Source organism: Simochromis diagramma, unplaced genomic scaffold, assembly GCF_900408965.1.
Source record: "Simochromis diagramma unplaced genomic scaffold, fSimDia1.1 OVJJ01000669.1, whole genome shotgun sequence".
In the NCBI taxonomy this organism is placed as follows: Eukaryota; Metazoa; Chordata; class Actinopteri; order Cichliformes; family Cichlidae; genus Simochromis; species Simochromis diagramma.
Genome location: NW_024387458.1, coordinates 2,227,944 through 2,241,983, shown reverse-complemented (window position 1 = coordinate 2,241,983; position 14,040 = coordinate 2,227,944). Strand labels below are relative to the sequence as shown.

General features: G+C 42.1%; 1 protein-coding gene across 2 annotated transcripts; it reads right to left on the bottom strand.

Moving 5' to 3' along the window:
- Positions 1 to 4,266: 4,266 nt before the first annotated feature.
- On the bottom strand, positions 4,267 to 12,587 carry LOC120722949 (zinc finger protein 599-like). 2 transcript variants are annotated; one of them, XM_040014143.1, is made up of 5 exons: positions 12,195 to 12,309; positions 11,408 to 11,588; positions 10,587 to 10,673; positions 5,903 to 6,042; positions 4,267 to 5,466 (listed from the first exon to the last, which is right to left on the bottom strand). In XM_040014143.1, exons 3-5 carry the CDS (start codon positions 10,640 to 10,642, stop codon positions 4,547 to 4,549), a joined length of 1,116 nt encoding a protein of 371 aa, XP_039870077.1. In that variant the 5' UTR covers positions 10,643 to 10,673; positions 11,408 to 11,588; positions 12,195 to 12,309; the 3' UTR covers positions 4,267 to 4,546. The 2 variants fall into 2 exon arrangements, with proteins under 2 accessions (XP_039870077.1, XP_039870076.1); XM_040014142.1 differs by lacking the exon at positions 11,408 to 11,588 and having other exon boundaries at positions 12,195 to 12,587.
- Between the last annotated feature and the right edge of the window lie 1,453 nt (positions 12,588 to 14,040).

Below are 14,040 nucleotides of genomic sequence, written 5' to 3'. Positions count from 1 at the left end.
CTGATCTCAACGTGTTATATGTATAAAGCACACCTGTCCACAGAGTCAGTTTCTTACATTCCAATCTCTCCACCAACCTGATGTCAGGGTTGCAAATCTGGAGCCAGAATAATAAACTCCATCTGATCCATCACTTGTAGATTCCGTCTTTTAGCTCCAATCAAAAATCAAACTATTCAAAAAGATCTTTTGAGTAGTTTGTTGAGTTTAATGAGCAGAGCCACAAAGTTAAGCAACCCCGGGATGTAGAGCCTTGAATACAAGCAGCAGACAGACACTTGCCTACTCTACCCTAATCTTAACCCTCGAGTTGCTCTTTTCTGGGGATTTTTCCCAGACCTTATCATCCATCTTCATTACTGTCAACTTGACAGGTTTACAGCCGAGTTTAGCGCATAGTGTCAGGAATAATGGTTGCTATGCCAGCCTTACAAGAAGAAGTAATTAATCCCTGTCAAGAAGATGGAGCTCCCTCAGCTCAGCTCCAACCAGAAGTAAAAGGCCTAAGATTCAGTCTTTGTGGGTGTAATAGAGCAGAGTGATTTTTATGTGTGTGCTTTTGCTGATAGTTTTTCCTGCTTTAATCAAATCAGAACTCTAATCAAGAATCAATAAACTTAAATAAGAATATAATCATTGCAATTAAATAATTGCAGTGTTTAAATCTTTCAATCCAGACTGTGTGTGTGTGTGTGTGCATCTGTGCAGCTGTGACCTTGAGTTTGTGTATGTGTGTGAGGGAAGTGGAGCAGGCAGAAAGAAAGAGAAATAGAAAGGTTTTTGATTTTATTACGCATGAACAACCAGAAAGAGTATTCAGAAATGAAAAGTGCTTCAGTAGACTGAAGCAGCCAGCGATCAGCGTATGTAGAAATCTGTAACTGCATGAATTACTGTGGTTTGACAAATTTCCCAAACAGAGATGACAGGGTTTTATAAGAAAGATCAATAGTATTTGAGCCTTCAGAATTCTGTCACAAATTACCATCTTGTTATCTTTATAGAACAAAATGTAGTTTACAATGAGTAAAATATTTAAGTATAGACTTACAGACACCCCGTTTGATGTGCATGTGAAAGTTTATGATATTTGAATGTGGGTGTATTTCAATTCACTTCTCATAAAGGATTATACCTTTCTCTACTTTCGGATTATAAGAAAATAAAATGCCCTGCAATGTATTTTACTTCTTCTTCTTCTGGTGATCAGCGAATGAGGTCGTCCACGAAGCCAATACGTTGCTGTGGGTAACGCAGGGTTTCCATCTTGGTCAACGATGCACTTCCAGGCCTTGTGATCTGTGGCCTTGACCTTTGCTTGGTTGAGGGTTAGATGTCGTTGTTTAAGATCATCTTCAGTTTGCTTGATCCAAATCTTCTTGGGCGCATCGTGCTTGATTCTCCAGTGGGCGGAGCGCTGCTGCAGCAGAAGGCGGTGTGGCATGCGATGGTTGCTCATGCGGCAGATGTGGCCAAACCATTGCAGTCATCGTTTCTGGATCAGCTCTTCCATCGAGGGCTGATGGTGACATTGACTACGTATTGCGCCGTTGCTGAGACGGTCACAGAGGGACACAGTGTATTTAACTAATACCCTGAACTTAACTGGGTCATTCAGATTTAATTTGAGCTAATGATCAAATATGTTAGAAGCAATTTTGTACATAATTTATTATTCTATATCCAGGCCAAAGCTGTAGCTTTTATTCTTTCCTTTAGATGACAAAGTTTACTACAAGATGAAATAACTTCACCATCCCAACGATGGTCTCCAGCAGGCTACACCAGCTCCAGACACAAGAACAAGGAAGGTTTGTCAGTTTTAGTTTCCTTATTTCTAGAATAACTAATCTCAGAGTGTTTCTGTGACAGCACCGATGTGTTTGATAGGCTACCTCTCTTTAATAAAAACTGAACTTGTTGTACTTCCTTGGCAGTATTTGTGCTCTGTTGCTTTATTTCTCCTCCCAAAGCGAGGTTCGAACATTGGCCCAAATAAATACCTGAAGGATGGAAATAAAGTATCCTACATTGCTACTATCGATCTGATATCAGTACCAATGGTTTTGATACTACTGATATTTGGATCGATCTGCTTCCAGTATCCATTAGAACACCTATGACCTACAAAACGGGTAAGGCTATTTCACTCATGTAAGCATCGTTTCTCAAAGTTTTAATATTAAATGTTACTGTTTCTTACCTTACTTTAAAAAAAAAAAAAATTACTAAAAGAGTGAAGTGATTCCATCCAAAAAGATGGAAATGTAATGGGAACTTTGCATTTAATCTTATTTAACCGGTTCATACAATGATGAAATGAAACTTGCAGTCAGCTGTGTTCAAGGTCATGATACACGTTTTGAGGCTTTCTTATCAAGTAAACATGGAAAGACTGCAAGTACAAAGGAGCTGTCATGAAACGCGTTCGTGCTGCGTTTATCCTTTTCCAAAGGTTTCATCAATAAATCTCAGAAAGACAGTTTGGTTTCAACTCTCAGTTTATTTTTCCACAACACTGAGCAATAAGTTATTTCTGTTTGTGTCTTTAGCAGTGTTGTTGCTAGTTCACTGACTAATCCTGAGGTCACATCGCCCGCCCTTTTTGGTTTTCAGTCCGATTCAGTTAAAATGAAGCTGAACTCGATTCCTGACAAAAACACAGATATATACGACGCGTTGTGAATGTGCAGACAGATTAGAACATCCAAAAACCCAGGTGTTAATAAATTATAAAAAAAAATTAAAATTCATTATGATATGAAGAGAGACATTTAAAGAGGTCACCTTCCCGAACGCAAGATACAAAAGAGGACAGTGCAGACCGCAAGAGTATAAAAATGTGGAACCATATTTACAATTTACTTCATTATACTTTATGTTTTCCTTCACATAAATAAAGACCATCGACAACCAGGTTTTCTTTTTAATGACTAAAATGAGAGCATGATGGGGTCTAGCCAGCTTTAGCTATGCCTTTGTCCACAAAGATCACTTAAACAGCATTAATACCACACATTACATACCAGTACCACATGGTCCACCAAAAGTGAACTAACGTCTCCACAACACTAAAGGTCACAGTACAAAACACTCAGGTCATTATTCAAAATGCATCCATAATAACAACAAGATGCTGATGTATGACCACTCAGAGCCTTTAAACAAGCTCACAACAGACTGACACCAGAGTTTGTACAAACTTTGGTTTTATTTTAAATGACTAAATATTCTCTGGTAAAAAATGACAGCCAGGAGAGCCCAACAGCCAACTTCAGGCATGTCTTTAGTCACACCTTGTTAGGGGCAAACAGTTACCGATTACTGCTGCTGCAGAGGGGTGTGACATTCAGAACTGGGAAAAATTGGTGAATAAAATCGCACCACAGTGAACAAATACCCTTACACTACTGGTAGCATGAGGCAAAACCTAGATCCTACAAAAGTTGCACAGGTACTCCAACTCCTCCAAGATGGCACATTAATACGTGTCTACCAGTACAGAGAGCTGGACAGGGACAGAAATAAGATCTGCTCCTTTGTGCAAGGAGAAACAGGATGAGCACCGGCAGAGATACAAAATGACCTCCAGCAGGTCACAGCAGGTGTGAATGTCTGATCAAACAAAGAACCAGCTGACACCCTGTGCTTTTCACAGATGAAAGCAGGTTCACCATGAGGACATGTGACTGATGTGAAAGGGTCTGGAGAAGCTGTGGAGAACGCTATGCTGCCTGTAACATCGTCCAGCATGACTGGTTCAGCGGTGGTCTGGGGAGGCGTATCCCTGGAGGGACGCACAGACCTCTGGCATGTATACAAGCACGTGCGGAACGTACAAACGACTGAGCATCATTTTGAGTTGCTGCAGCAAAATTATGTCACTTTGATTTTCAGGCACTCTTTCATTCCTCACACACTACATAGTTCATATGAGTATAAATATTGATCCTTGTTCCTTAAGTTTTTTTGAGCAGTGTATTAGTAATGTAACATTAAGTCTTGAGATTACAGTTAATCTTTCACTGCATGCAAATGGTTTATTGCCTTGTTCCTCATATGTCTCTTTAGGCTTCCCTCTCGGGTAAATTTTTGTCCACAAATGTCACAGCCAAATGGTTTCTCTCCCGTATGAACCCTCTTGTGCCTTTCAAGATTACCCTCTCGGTTAAATTTCTGTCCACACAAATCACAAGCAAATGGTTTCTCTTCAGTGTGGACGCTCCTGTGCCTGTTCCGAGCCCCTACCTGTGAAAACCTCTTACCACAAACACCGCAGGCGAATGGTCTCTCCCCTGTGTGGACCTTCTTGTGTATCTTAAGATTTCTGTTGCAGTTAAACCTCCTACCACAAATGTCACAACCGAACGGTCTTTCGTCTGAGTGGCCTCTCATGTGTATCTTAAGATTTCTTTCACAGTTATATCTTCGACCACAAACGTCACAACCAAACAGTTTCTCATCTGTGTGGATTCTCCTGTGAGTCTTCATGTGGATCCTCCATTTAAATCCTTTCCCACACACATCACAACTAAAAGGTCTTTCTTCAGGTGTGAACCATGATGTGTTTCTTAAAATGTGACTTCTGCTTAAATTTTCTACCACAAACACCACATCCAAATGGTTTTTCTCCTGTGTGAACTCTTTTGTGTATTTTCAGATTTCCCTCGCCATTAAATCTTTTACCACAAATGCCACAGCCAAACGGTTTCTCTCCTGTGTGGATTCTCATGTGCCTTTTAAGATTATACTGATCTCTAAACCTTTGTTCACAAAGACTGCAGCCAAATGGTTTCTCTCCTGTGTGGACTTTGATCTGTAAATCTGCAGTTTGCTTCACTGGAAAACATTTCTTATTGGTGAAGCTGCCCAAAGAGGCTTTTCCTGAATGGCGTGTCACGTGTCTCTGAAGAGACCACTTGTACTGAAACCGTTTACCACACTCAGAGCAGATGAAGGCTTTGGCCGTGCCCTTCTTACAGTCACTGTCACTTTCTTCAGTTTCAGATCCAGAATCCGACAAAGGCTCCTGCCAATCATCTGTGTCATCATCCTCATCATCAGCACCAATACTGACTTCAGTTTCACCAGAGGTAAAAGTCTTTGCATCGGTGTTTTGCTGTAACAGGTTATTTGGCTCCGGGTTCCCAGCTGGCTCTGCTCCTTCACTGTCCTCTCTGTCAGTTTCTGTTTTTATTTTTGTCGAGCAGCTGATTTGACGCCTCTCTGCCTCTGCGTTGTCTTCGGTTTGGCTATGAAGAAGCTGTGTGCACGGAGGTTTCTCTTCTTCATCTTCACTCTTCACAACAACATGAGAGAATGGAAGTGTGGCGTTATCAGCCCCCTGTAGACCGTTAAGCTGCTCTCCATCCTGACTGGTCAAGAGTTCCTCCTGTTCCTCCTTAATGTGGAGCAGGACTGAGTCCTTCTGGTCCTGCTCGACCTGCTCGTTCTCTGAAGTTAAAACTAAAACAACAAAAACATGCATACATTTAATATTTAAAACATTAGCAGAGATTCTCTGGAGTTTAATAATATTTGAAGGAGCAAACATTTCATGGACAAGCATTTGTCTGCCTTTACGCTATTTAGCCAATAATGACTATGAACTCTGACACGTCTTTCTCTATTAATGTCTGAGGTGTATCTAAGGTGTCTCTGTGGCTGGAGGACTGCATTTACTCGCCACAGTCTAGAATGTAAAAAGACTGCTTCTTTGTCAGTATACCAGACCACATCTACTATCACGACTGGAAAAACTGGGGTAAAGATAATGCAGTTACAAATTAATTTAATTACAATTTCATGCAGTTTTGTAACATTTTACTGTTTTACCAAAAATGTACATTTTTCCTATGCTTATAGTCTAAAATGAAGGCAAACAAATGTGTGCGTCTTTTACCCAGACTTTTCCTGGTGTGTATCTGCGCTGATTCTTCTGATTTGACCAGTGTGGGAGACACAAAAATGTCATCTCTGGACTCATCAGGGCGAAGATTTTCTATTTCAGACACTCCGCTTCTTACTTTTGAATACAGGTGCCTGAAACATGAATATCAATCATTAATATTAGTATTTCTTACAATTGGCAAACCTTAGGCATGAATGTAACTAACTCATCACTTGTGCAAAATATATATGCAGTATACAAGTGTGTACCACAACTCTGTACAATGGGGTCACATGTCCAATTGACTGGATTTATTTGTGAGAGACTAAATATGTCTGAGCTTAAGATCCACAGTTAGGTCCATAAGTACTTCTGCACACCAAGAGAGCGGATTTTAAGTCAAACAGTGAAAAAGAGTTTCTCTTTCACTTGACCTAAGACTGACTAGATTCGAGCCTCTGCATCAAAGTCAAAGCCAAATGTATTTATATACAGTAGCACATTTAAAACACAGTTGACTAAGGTGCCGTACATTTAAGATAATCAAAAGAAATAAAAACAAGAAAAAGGAGGATAAAATGAGAACGTTTGAGTAAATAAGACAAATAAAAGTAGTACAAACTCATTCTGATGTAAAAGCCAAGGAATAAAAGTGGGTTTTCAGAACGGGGTTTATTAATGTAGCACAATTAGGAAAGCTGCGGTACAACACTTTTGAATAGAAAAGTGCTAAAAAAATTGCATGAGATAACATGAATAATACAGAGAATCAAAGATGGGTTTTGCCAGGTGGGTCATGTGTTAGTGGTGGGAACAGTCATATGGTTATTGTTCATGTGTCCAACAGCAGAGGGGAAGAAAACTGTTCTTATGGCGAGAGGTTCTGGTGCGAATGGACCGGAGCCTCCTGCCTGAGGGGAGCAGGTCAAACAGACTGTGTCCAGGGTGAGAAGGGTCAGCTGAGATCCGAGCTGCACGCCGCAATGTCCTGGAGGTGTACAGGTCCTGCAGAGATGGGAGTCTGCAGCCAATCACCTTCTCAGCAGAGCGCACAACACGCTGCAGTCTCTGTTTGTCCCTGATAGTGGCTCCAGCGTACCACACGGTGATGGAGGAGATGAGGATGGACTCGATGATTGCAGTGTAGAATTGCATCATCGTCCGTGTTGGCAGGTTGAATTTCTTCAGCTGCCTCAGGAAGTACATCCTCTGCTGGGCTTTCTTGATGACGGAGGTGATGGTGGGCTCCCACTTCAGGTCCTGAGTGATGGTGGTACCCAGGAAGCGGAATGAGTCCACAGAGGTGATGGGGGGTGTCAGTCAGGATGATGGGGGGGAGTGGGGCTGTGTGCTTCCTGAAGTCCACAATAATCTCCACTGTCTTCTGGGCATTCAGCACCAGGTTGTTGTGGCTGCACCAGGACACCAGACGTTCAACCTCCCTCCTGTAGGCAGACTCGTCCCCGTCCGAGATGAGCCCAATAACGGTGGTGTCATCTGCAAACTTGATTAGCTTGACAGACTGGTGGGTGGAGGTGCAGCAGTTGGTGTACAGGGAGAAGAGCAGAGGAGAAAGAACACAGCCCTGAGGGGAGCCGGTGCTGATGGTCCGGGAGTCCGAGACATTCTTTCCCAGCCTCACATGCTGCTTCCTGTCCGTCAGGAAGTCAGTGATCCACCGGCAGATGGGATCAGGCACATTCATCTGGGAAAGCTTGCCTCGGAGATGGTCTGGAAGGATGGTGTTGAAGGCAGAGCTGAAGTCCACAAACAGGATCCTGGCGTAGGTTCCTGGGGAGTCCAGATGCTGCAGGATGAAGTGTAGGGCCATGTTGATGGCGTCGTCTACAGACCTGTTGGCTCTGTATGCAAACTGCAGGGGGTCCAGGAGGGGGGCCGTGAGGGCCTTGAGATAGGAGAGAACCAGGCGCTCAAATGACTTCATGACCACAGATGTCAGAGCCACGGGTCTGTAGTCATTTAGTCCAGTGATCCTAGGTTTCTTGGGGACAGGGATTATGGTAGAGGACTTGAAGCAGGCAGGCACATGACATGCCTGCAGTGAGGAGTTGAAAATGCCAGAAAACACTGGGGCCAGCTCGTTTGCACAGTGTCTGAGGGTGGCAGGAGACACACCGTCTGGGCCGGCAGCTTTTCGAGCATTCAGACTCTTAAACTGCTTCCTCACACCTTCTTCATGAATATGAAGAGTTGTGGTGGGAGGAGGTGGTGTGAAATCCTCTTTTGTGTGGGGTGAGGAGGGGGGTGTTGTAGGTGAATAGTTTGAGGGTGGTGATGGCTCTATGGAGGGGGGAGAGGTGGGGGAATTAGTGTCTAAAGTGCAGACGGGTTTCAGACGGGTTTTGAAAGTGTCTGAGGTTGGGGAGGTCCTGATGTGAAGGGGGCAGTCACAGCAAAGGCCCGGTCTCCTCTGTGCTTTAAACTGGACCTTGGGACAGTTAGGAACATTTGATCCGCAGAGATCAGAAAGGTATGAGGGTGCTAACCTGTGCAACGCCTTAAAAAACAAATAATAAAATCTTAAAATCCAATCGAAATCTAACTGGCAACCAGTGTAAGGATGCTAGTATGGGAGATATGTGGCCTCGCTTGTGTGTGCCAGTTATTAACTGTGCTGCAGTGTTTTGGACCAGCTGCAGATGGCTAACTGATTAAAGACTACTACAAAAGTCGAGGCGAGATGAAATGAAGGCATCGACATCTCTCTCAAAGTCTCTGAAACAGAGGAATGGCGTCACTTTTGCAAGTAGCTGGAGATGAAAGAAACTCGTCTTGATTACAGCATTAATCTGTTTATCAAACGTTAGATTACAGACAAAAATCACTCCTCTTTTTTAAATAAATTTCTAAAGGGCCAGTGTAGTAGTGGTCACAGGGACCAAACACAATCACCTCTGTTTTCTGTTCATTCAAGTTAAGAAAGTTTAAAGCCTTAACGTCCTCCAAACAATCTACTGAAACCTCCAGAGGACTCACAAATTCATGTTTCAGTGGCAGGTAAACCTGTGAGTCGTCTGCATAACAATGGAAAGAGATGTTTGTTTGTTTTTTTTTAAATGAACCCATAGGGAGCATGTAAATTGAAAGAAGGACTGGGCCAAGAATGGACCCCTGTGGGACCCACAAGAAAGTGAGGTTTTTGAGGACGATGTATCTCCAATCTACCCTGAGACCATTAACTGTGCGTCTTCCCCGGTCATTCTCCCAACTTTCCCATTTTCTCTCTCCACTGTCCGACTGCAATCAAGGCTGAAAAGCCCCCAATATATATATTTTAAAAAGTGCCACTGTCTAAAACCTAACTGTATATTACACTTAGAGCACATTATAAATAAAACGTGATGGTTTTACACTCAAACTCTGAACCTGCTGAAGGGAAAGTTACACGTTCAGACCAGGTTGCCGTGGTGATCCAGCCACATAAAGAGACAGCAACCTTTGTGGATCCTCTGACTTTAAGCTTGACATACTTTGCCAACCCATTTATCTCTCTTCCTCTGGTAGAGACAGGGTTGCCTCTCAGAATATGTGACAAAGAGCAGACTTTGGAGTTCATTATATTTAATTTGATTTCTTCTTCTTAATTTGGCTGCTCCCTTTAGGGTTCACCACAGTGCATCATCTGCCTCCATCCCATCCTGTGCCAGCATCCTTTTTCTGTTTCACTAACCCACTACATGTTGCTCCTTCACTGCATCCACAAATCTTCTCTGAGGTCTTCCTCTTTTCCTTCTTGTCTGGCAGCTCCATTTTTTACATCCTTTGTGCAAAATATCCACTCTCCCTCCTCTTCACCTCTCCAAACCATCTCAGCCTCGCCTCTCTAACTCTGCACTGTCACTCTGATGGACTCGTTTTCTAATCTTGCCCATGCTGCTCAACCCAGATGAAAATTTTAACATCAGCTCGGCCTCGCAGGCCCACAAAACCTTTATACAGGAAGTTGACTTTGGTTCTCTGAATAAAAATAATCTCTGATCCTTTGAGTCTTACCCAGTAGATATTGCAGAGTTCAGCTGATGTGGGTGAGAGGACTCGTCCAGTATTAACTACCTCAAAATCGTCCAGGTCTCTTCCCTGCTAACCCTGAAATGAAGCGACCTGAGTAGCCCTGCAGGTCAAATCCTATCAGCCCCACCTGTTAATGGTAACTCCCCTATTGATCGTTTCACTTCTAACTCCTGTGATGATTTTAGTGGCCTGGACAGAAGGCTCCAATAAAACGATGCACACTTCAATCTCTTTCTACCCGGCTTGAAGGACACACCGTCTCCAAACCATCAGATCTCACTGCCATCTGTCACAAATTACCCCGACACTCGTCTCCACCCAATCCACCCTGCCTGCCCTGTCTTCTTCACCTCTCTTGCACCGTCTGTTCCTTTGAATGGTTGACCTCAGTCATTTGTTTAATTCATCCTGTTCCCAGCTTTCTTGTTTACATTGTTTAAAAACTTGTAAATACAACTAAATGAACATGATTGCTATTAATCTTAGTTTGAGAAACTCAGCCCTGCATCATTTGTAGGTACACAAAAAACCAAAACATGTTAATGACCCAGAGATTTGTGCGTGAGACATTCATATGCACAGTTTATGAATGAAGCACATCGCCCACGGTTGTGCTTTCACACACGTGTGACATGACAGGAGCTATTTCAGAGCGATGACTCACCTTTCTGTCCCTCTAGAATCCTCACATTGAGAGACTGATGGAGGTTTTCCATTCATGGAACTTGATGTTGTGACTCTGCTCTCGTAACTGCAAAAACAAAAGCAAATTAAGAGTTTCAAGAGCTACAAGACTCATCTGCATAACATGGAAATACCAGCTGTGACCTAACCCGGGCATAATAGGGTGAAAATCGGGATACGTGCTAGAGAGACTGCCAGGTTGCATGGCTACATTCACACCTGAGCATAATTTAGAATCAGAGGTTAACCTAACATGCATGTCTGTGGACTGTGGGGAGAAGCAAAGGAAGAGATTAGAGAGAAAGGCTCCGGCTGGCCGGTGAATTCAAACCCAGCATCGTGCCAACGCTGAGCCCCTCACCCACAGCACACAGTCTGATCACTGCAGGCCACAATGACCCTCAGGCCATCTGCAAATGAAAAGAGTGCTCCTGATAACCAGCACGACCCTGCAAACAGCAGTTTGTTTATCTGACCCTTTTCTATTTCAAGAAGTTCGGTCAGAGTTGGAGGTCATTCTCCGTGTAGCAGCAGCAGACAGCTGGTACTATTAAAAAAATGAAACACCATGCTTCTATATTAATAAATAAGGAAACACTGAGTCTGTGTTGTAGAATAAAGGTGCTCACACCAAATATTCACTTGTAAACTGTTTCTGCCTCATATCCTGCATTTCTATATATGCTTGCACATGTTTCAATAAATCACTGCACATATGTCTCATTTTCTAACAAAATGTAACCGTTAGTACTTTTCTTTTGTTTGTTTTACATATAATTTAATATCTTTTTATCTATTTACTTTTAATTATAATTCTGAACAGTAGGATCCACAGTGTAGAGCAGCTCAGCAGTATTGTGGCGAACACATGCAAATCTCCAGGTTCGAGACTGGGAGGAGAGAGCAATCCCTGGCGAGGGTTGAGTCGTGGAGGCCATCTGCTGTAAATCAAACATGCGGATCCATCTGCTCGAGCAGCCGTCTGAGAAAAAGGGAGCAGGCAAGCAAAGCATACTCGTAGATGTGGTTGTTGTTCAGGTAATAAAGTAGAAATGACACATAGATTTGTGTGAAATTTTCATACACACTACCGAGATTTAGGCCCAGCGTTACATGTGAACATACGGGCAGATGCTTCGCTCTCCTGCAGTCTGTGCTGCAGGATGCAGGTCAGCTTGACTGACGGGCTGAGTGAGCGACTGTGTGTGTGTGTGTGTGTGTGTGTGTGTGTGTGTGTGTGTGTGTGTGTGTGTGTGTGTGTGTGTGTGTGTGTGTGTGTGCCTCTGCAGGCTCCTTTCTATCCATCTCTAACCAGCAAGGAAACCAGTCACATTCATGTGTGTTTGGGACATAAATATCTGTCCAATCATGTAGCAGCACAGGTGTTAAAGAACTAGCTGACACTTTTGTTTCATCATTTCCGTGCAATATTTAAACATTTAAATAATTTGAATAAACTGATGATTAAATCAATCCCAACCAATGCGCACAGATATTAATTTTACATTATTCGGTTAATTTGATCCTGTTGTTGGTCTTCTTTTGATGCCTACACCCTATTTTTAATCACACAGGTAGTTTAAATTACCTGTCCAGCAGAAAGGCGGCCAGTTCAGCGTCAGTCTGGAAGCATCTGTCCCTCTTCAGTGCAGCCCACCTGGAGAAAGCAAGCCCGAGATCTACCCTGGTGCTTCCCTGAGGCGTCCTTTCCAGGATTAGTTTTGCGTCTTTGTATTTTCGCTGCTCTGACGGTGAGGTCTGCAGCTCCATCGCTTTTCTTCCTCTTAAAAATGATTCTTCATCCTCAGTTTGTTTTCCAGGCTTCGGCTTTCCAAACAAAGCGATTATCCAGCTCCAGCGGGGGTTCTACAGGGACAACACAACCCCTCCATCAGGAGGGTCCACACGAACACAGAGCCGACCTTTCTTTGATGATCAACCCGATTGGTATTTTGTTCCCCCTAGCAACACCGGAGAACCAGCAGAAGGTTCCTACCTAGTGTCTGCTGGCGAAACGGTTTCCTCAGTGGGATGCATGAGGATGCACATCAAAAAGACGATGGTGAGAGGAATGTTTTCATGGGTCAAGTACACTTCAGGGGGCCCGGTGGCGCCAGTGTCCGGCAGCCTCGTCCTCTGTCAGTGCCCCAGGGCAGCAACGTAGCTGCCATCACCAGTGTGTGGATGAATGTAGTGTAAAGCGCTTTGAGGTCCTTAGGCACTAAGTAAAGCGCTATACAAAAGCAGGCAATTTACCATTTACTGTACAACACATTTGTAGAATAATATTTTATGTATTTGTATGTAGTGGATACAGAATACATTATGTCGTTTCAATATATCGAGTAGTATGACATGCAACTACTTAAGCACACACACAGCACATGTGTTCTAATTGTGGTTTAATATTGTGCGTGATTAAAGGTTATTCGCACTTACAGTTTTTTAAAAGTTTTTTTAATATAAAAAACAACAACAAGACATTACACAGTGACAAAGCATTTTAACGTCCATATTAAGAACAATAAAAACACAAATACAGTTATTAACATACAATAAACACATATGGTTATATAGCACATGGTTATATAACACATGTGGTTATTTGTCTTTTATATACAGTATAACGCATTGTGTGAAATGTGCACAGCGCACAAAAAAATACAAGAACACATTTAAGATGCATAATGTAAAAAAAAAACAATTATTGTTTTACTTTTGCTGCATCCTTAGCTGTTTAATAAAACGGTTTATCTTAAATCGTAATTTATTTTCACAGTCATTACTTTTAAAAATTTATTTTCTTTATTAAAGAATAAAAACACCCCAAAAGAAGTCGTTTTCTTTCTTCAAAATACAAATTTGAGCATTAAAAAAACAATCCGGTGGATGCTATTTTTAATCTTAAATATTCAAATCTTCCTCTGAAGATGTGTCCTGTAACAGCTGTGCATGTAACTATACTGAGCATCCATTTAATAAAATTAGATATAATGAAGCACTGTTTATAAAGTATGCAGTTCCTCTTCTACCCACTTTTTTTTATTTAAACTTGTTTCCAAATGTTGGAATACAACATGTAAATAAAATTAGAATGAGGCCATTTGCAAAGAGTTTAAAACCTCAAAACTTGAAATAGTTCAAAAACAAAACACATTAAATGTTGATATCAGTAACATTGCTTTTTGAAAATGTTTACATTGTTTCAAAACAGCTGGGGGGAAAGGAGGCATTACCTCTTCTATTGAAAGGTATCATGTGGAGTTTCTGTCAGCTCCATACAGCAGCTCCTAACAAACAAGCAAAGCCATTAAAGAAGAAGACTGGTGACTACAAAACACAGGTCAAGTATTTAATGTTGTTTTATGAAAGAAAATGCATTCAACAACATGACATACACATTTTGAATTTTTGCTTCATAAAGAATTTTAGTT

What these genes read in the sequence shown, in the direction of transcription:
- LOC120722949 (XM_040014142.1), bottom strand. Translation starts at nt 12,376, where the DNA reads ATGGAGCTGCAGACCTCACCGTCAGAGCAGCGAAAATACAAAGACGCA. An exon ending in GCCGCCTTTCTGCTGGACAG is followed by an intron (nt 10,674 to 12,194) that starts GTAATTTAAACT and finishes TTGTTTTTGCAG; the next exon opens with TTACGAGAGCAGAGTCACAA. An exon ending in ACACACCAGGAAAAGTCTGG is followed by an intron (nt 5,467 to 5,902) that starts GTAAAAGACGCA and finishes TTGTTGTTTTAG; the next exon opens with TTTTAACTTCAGAGAACGAG.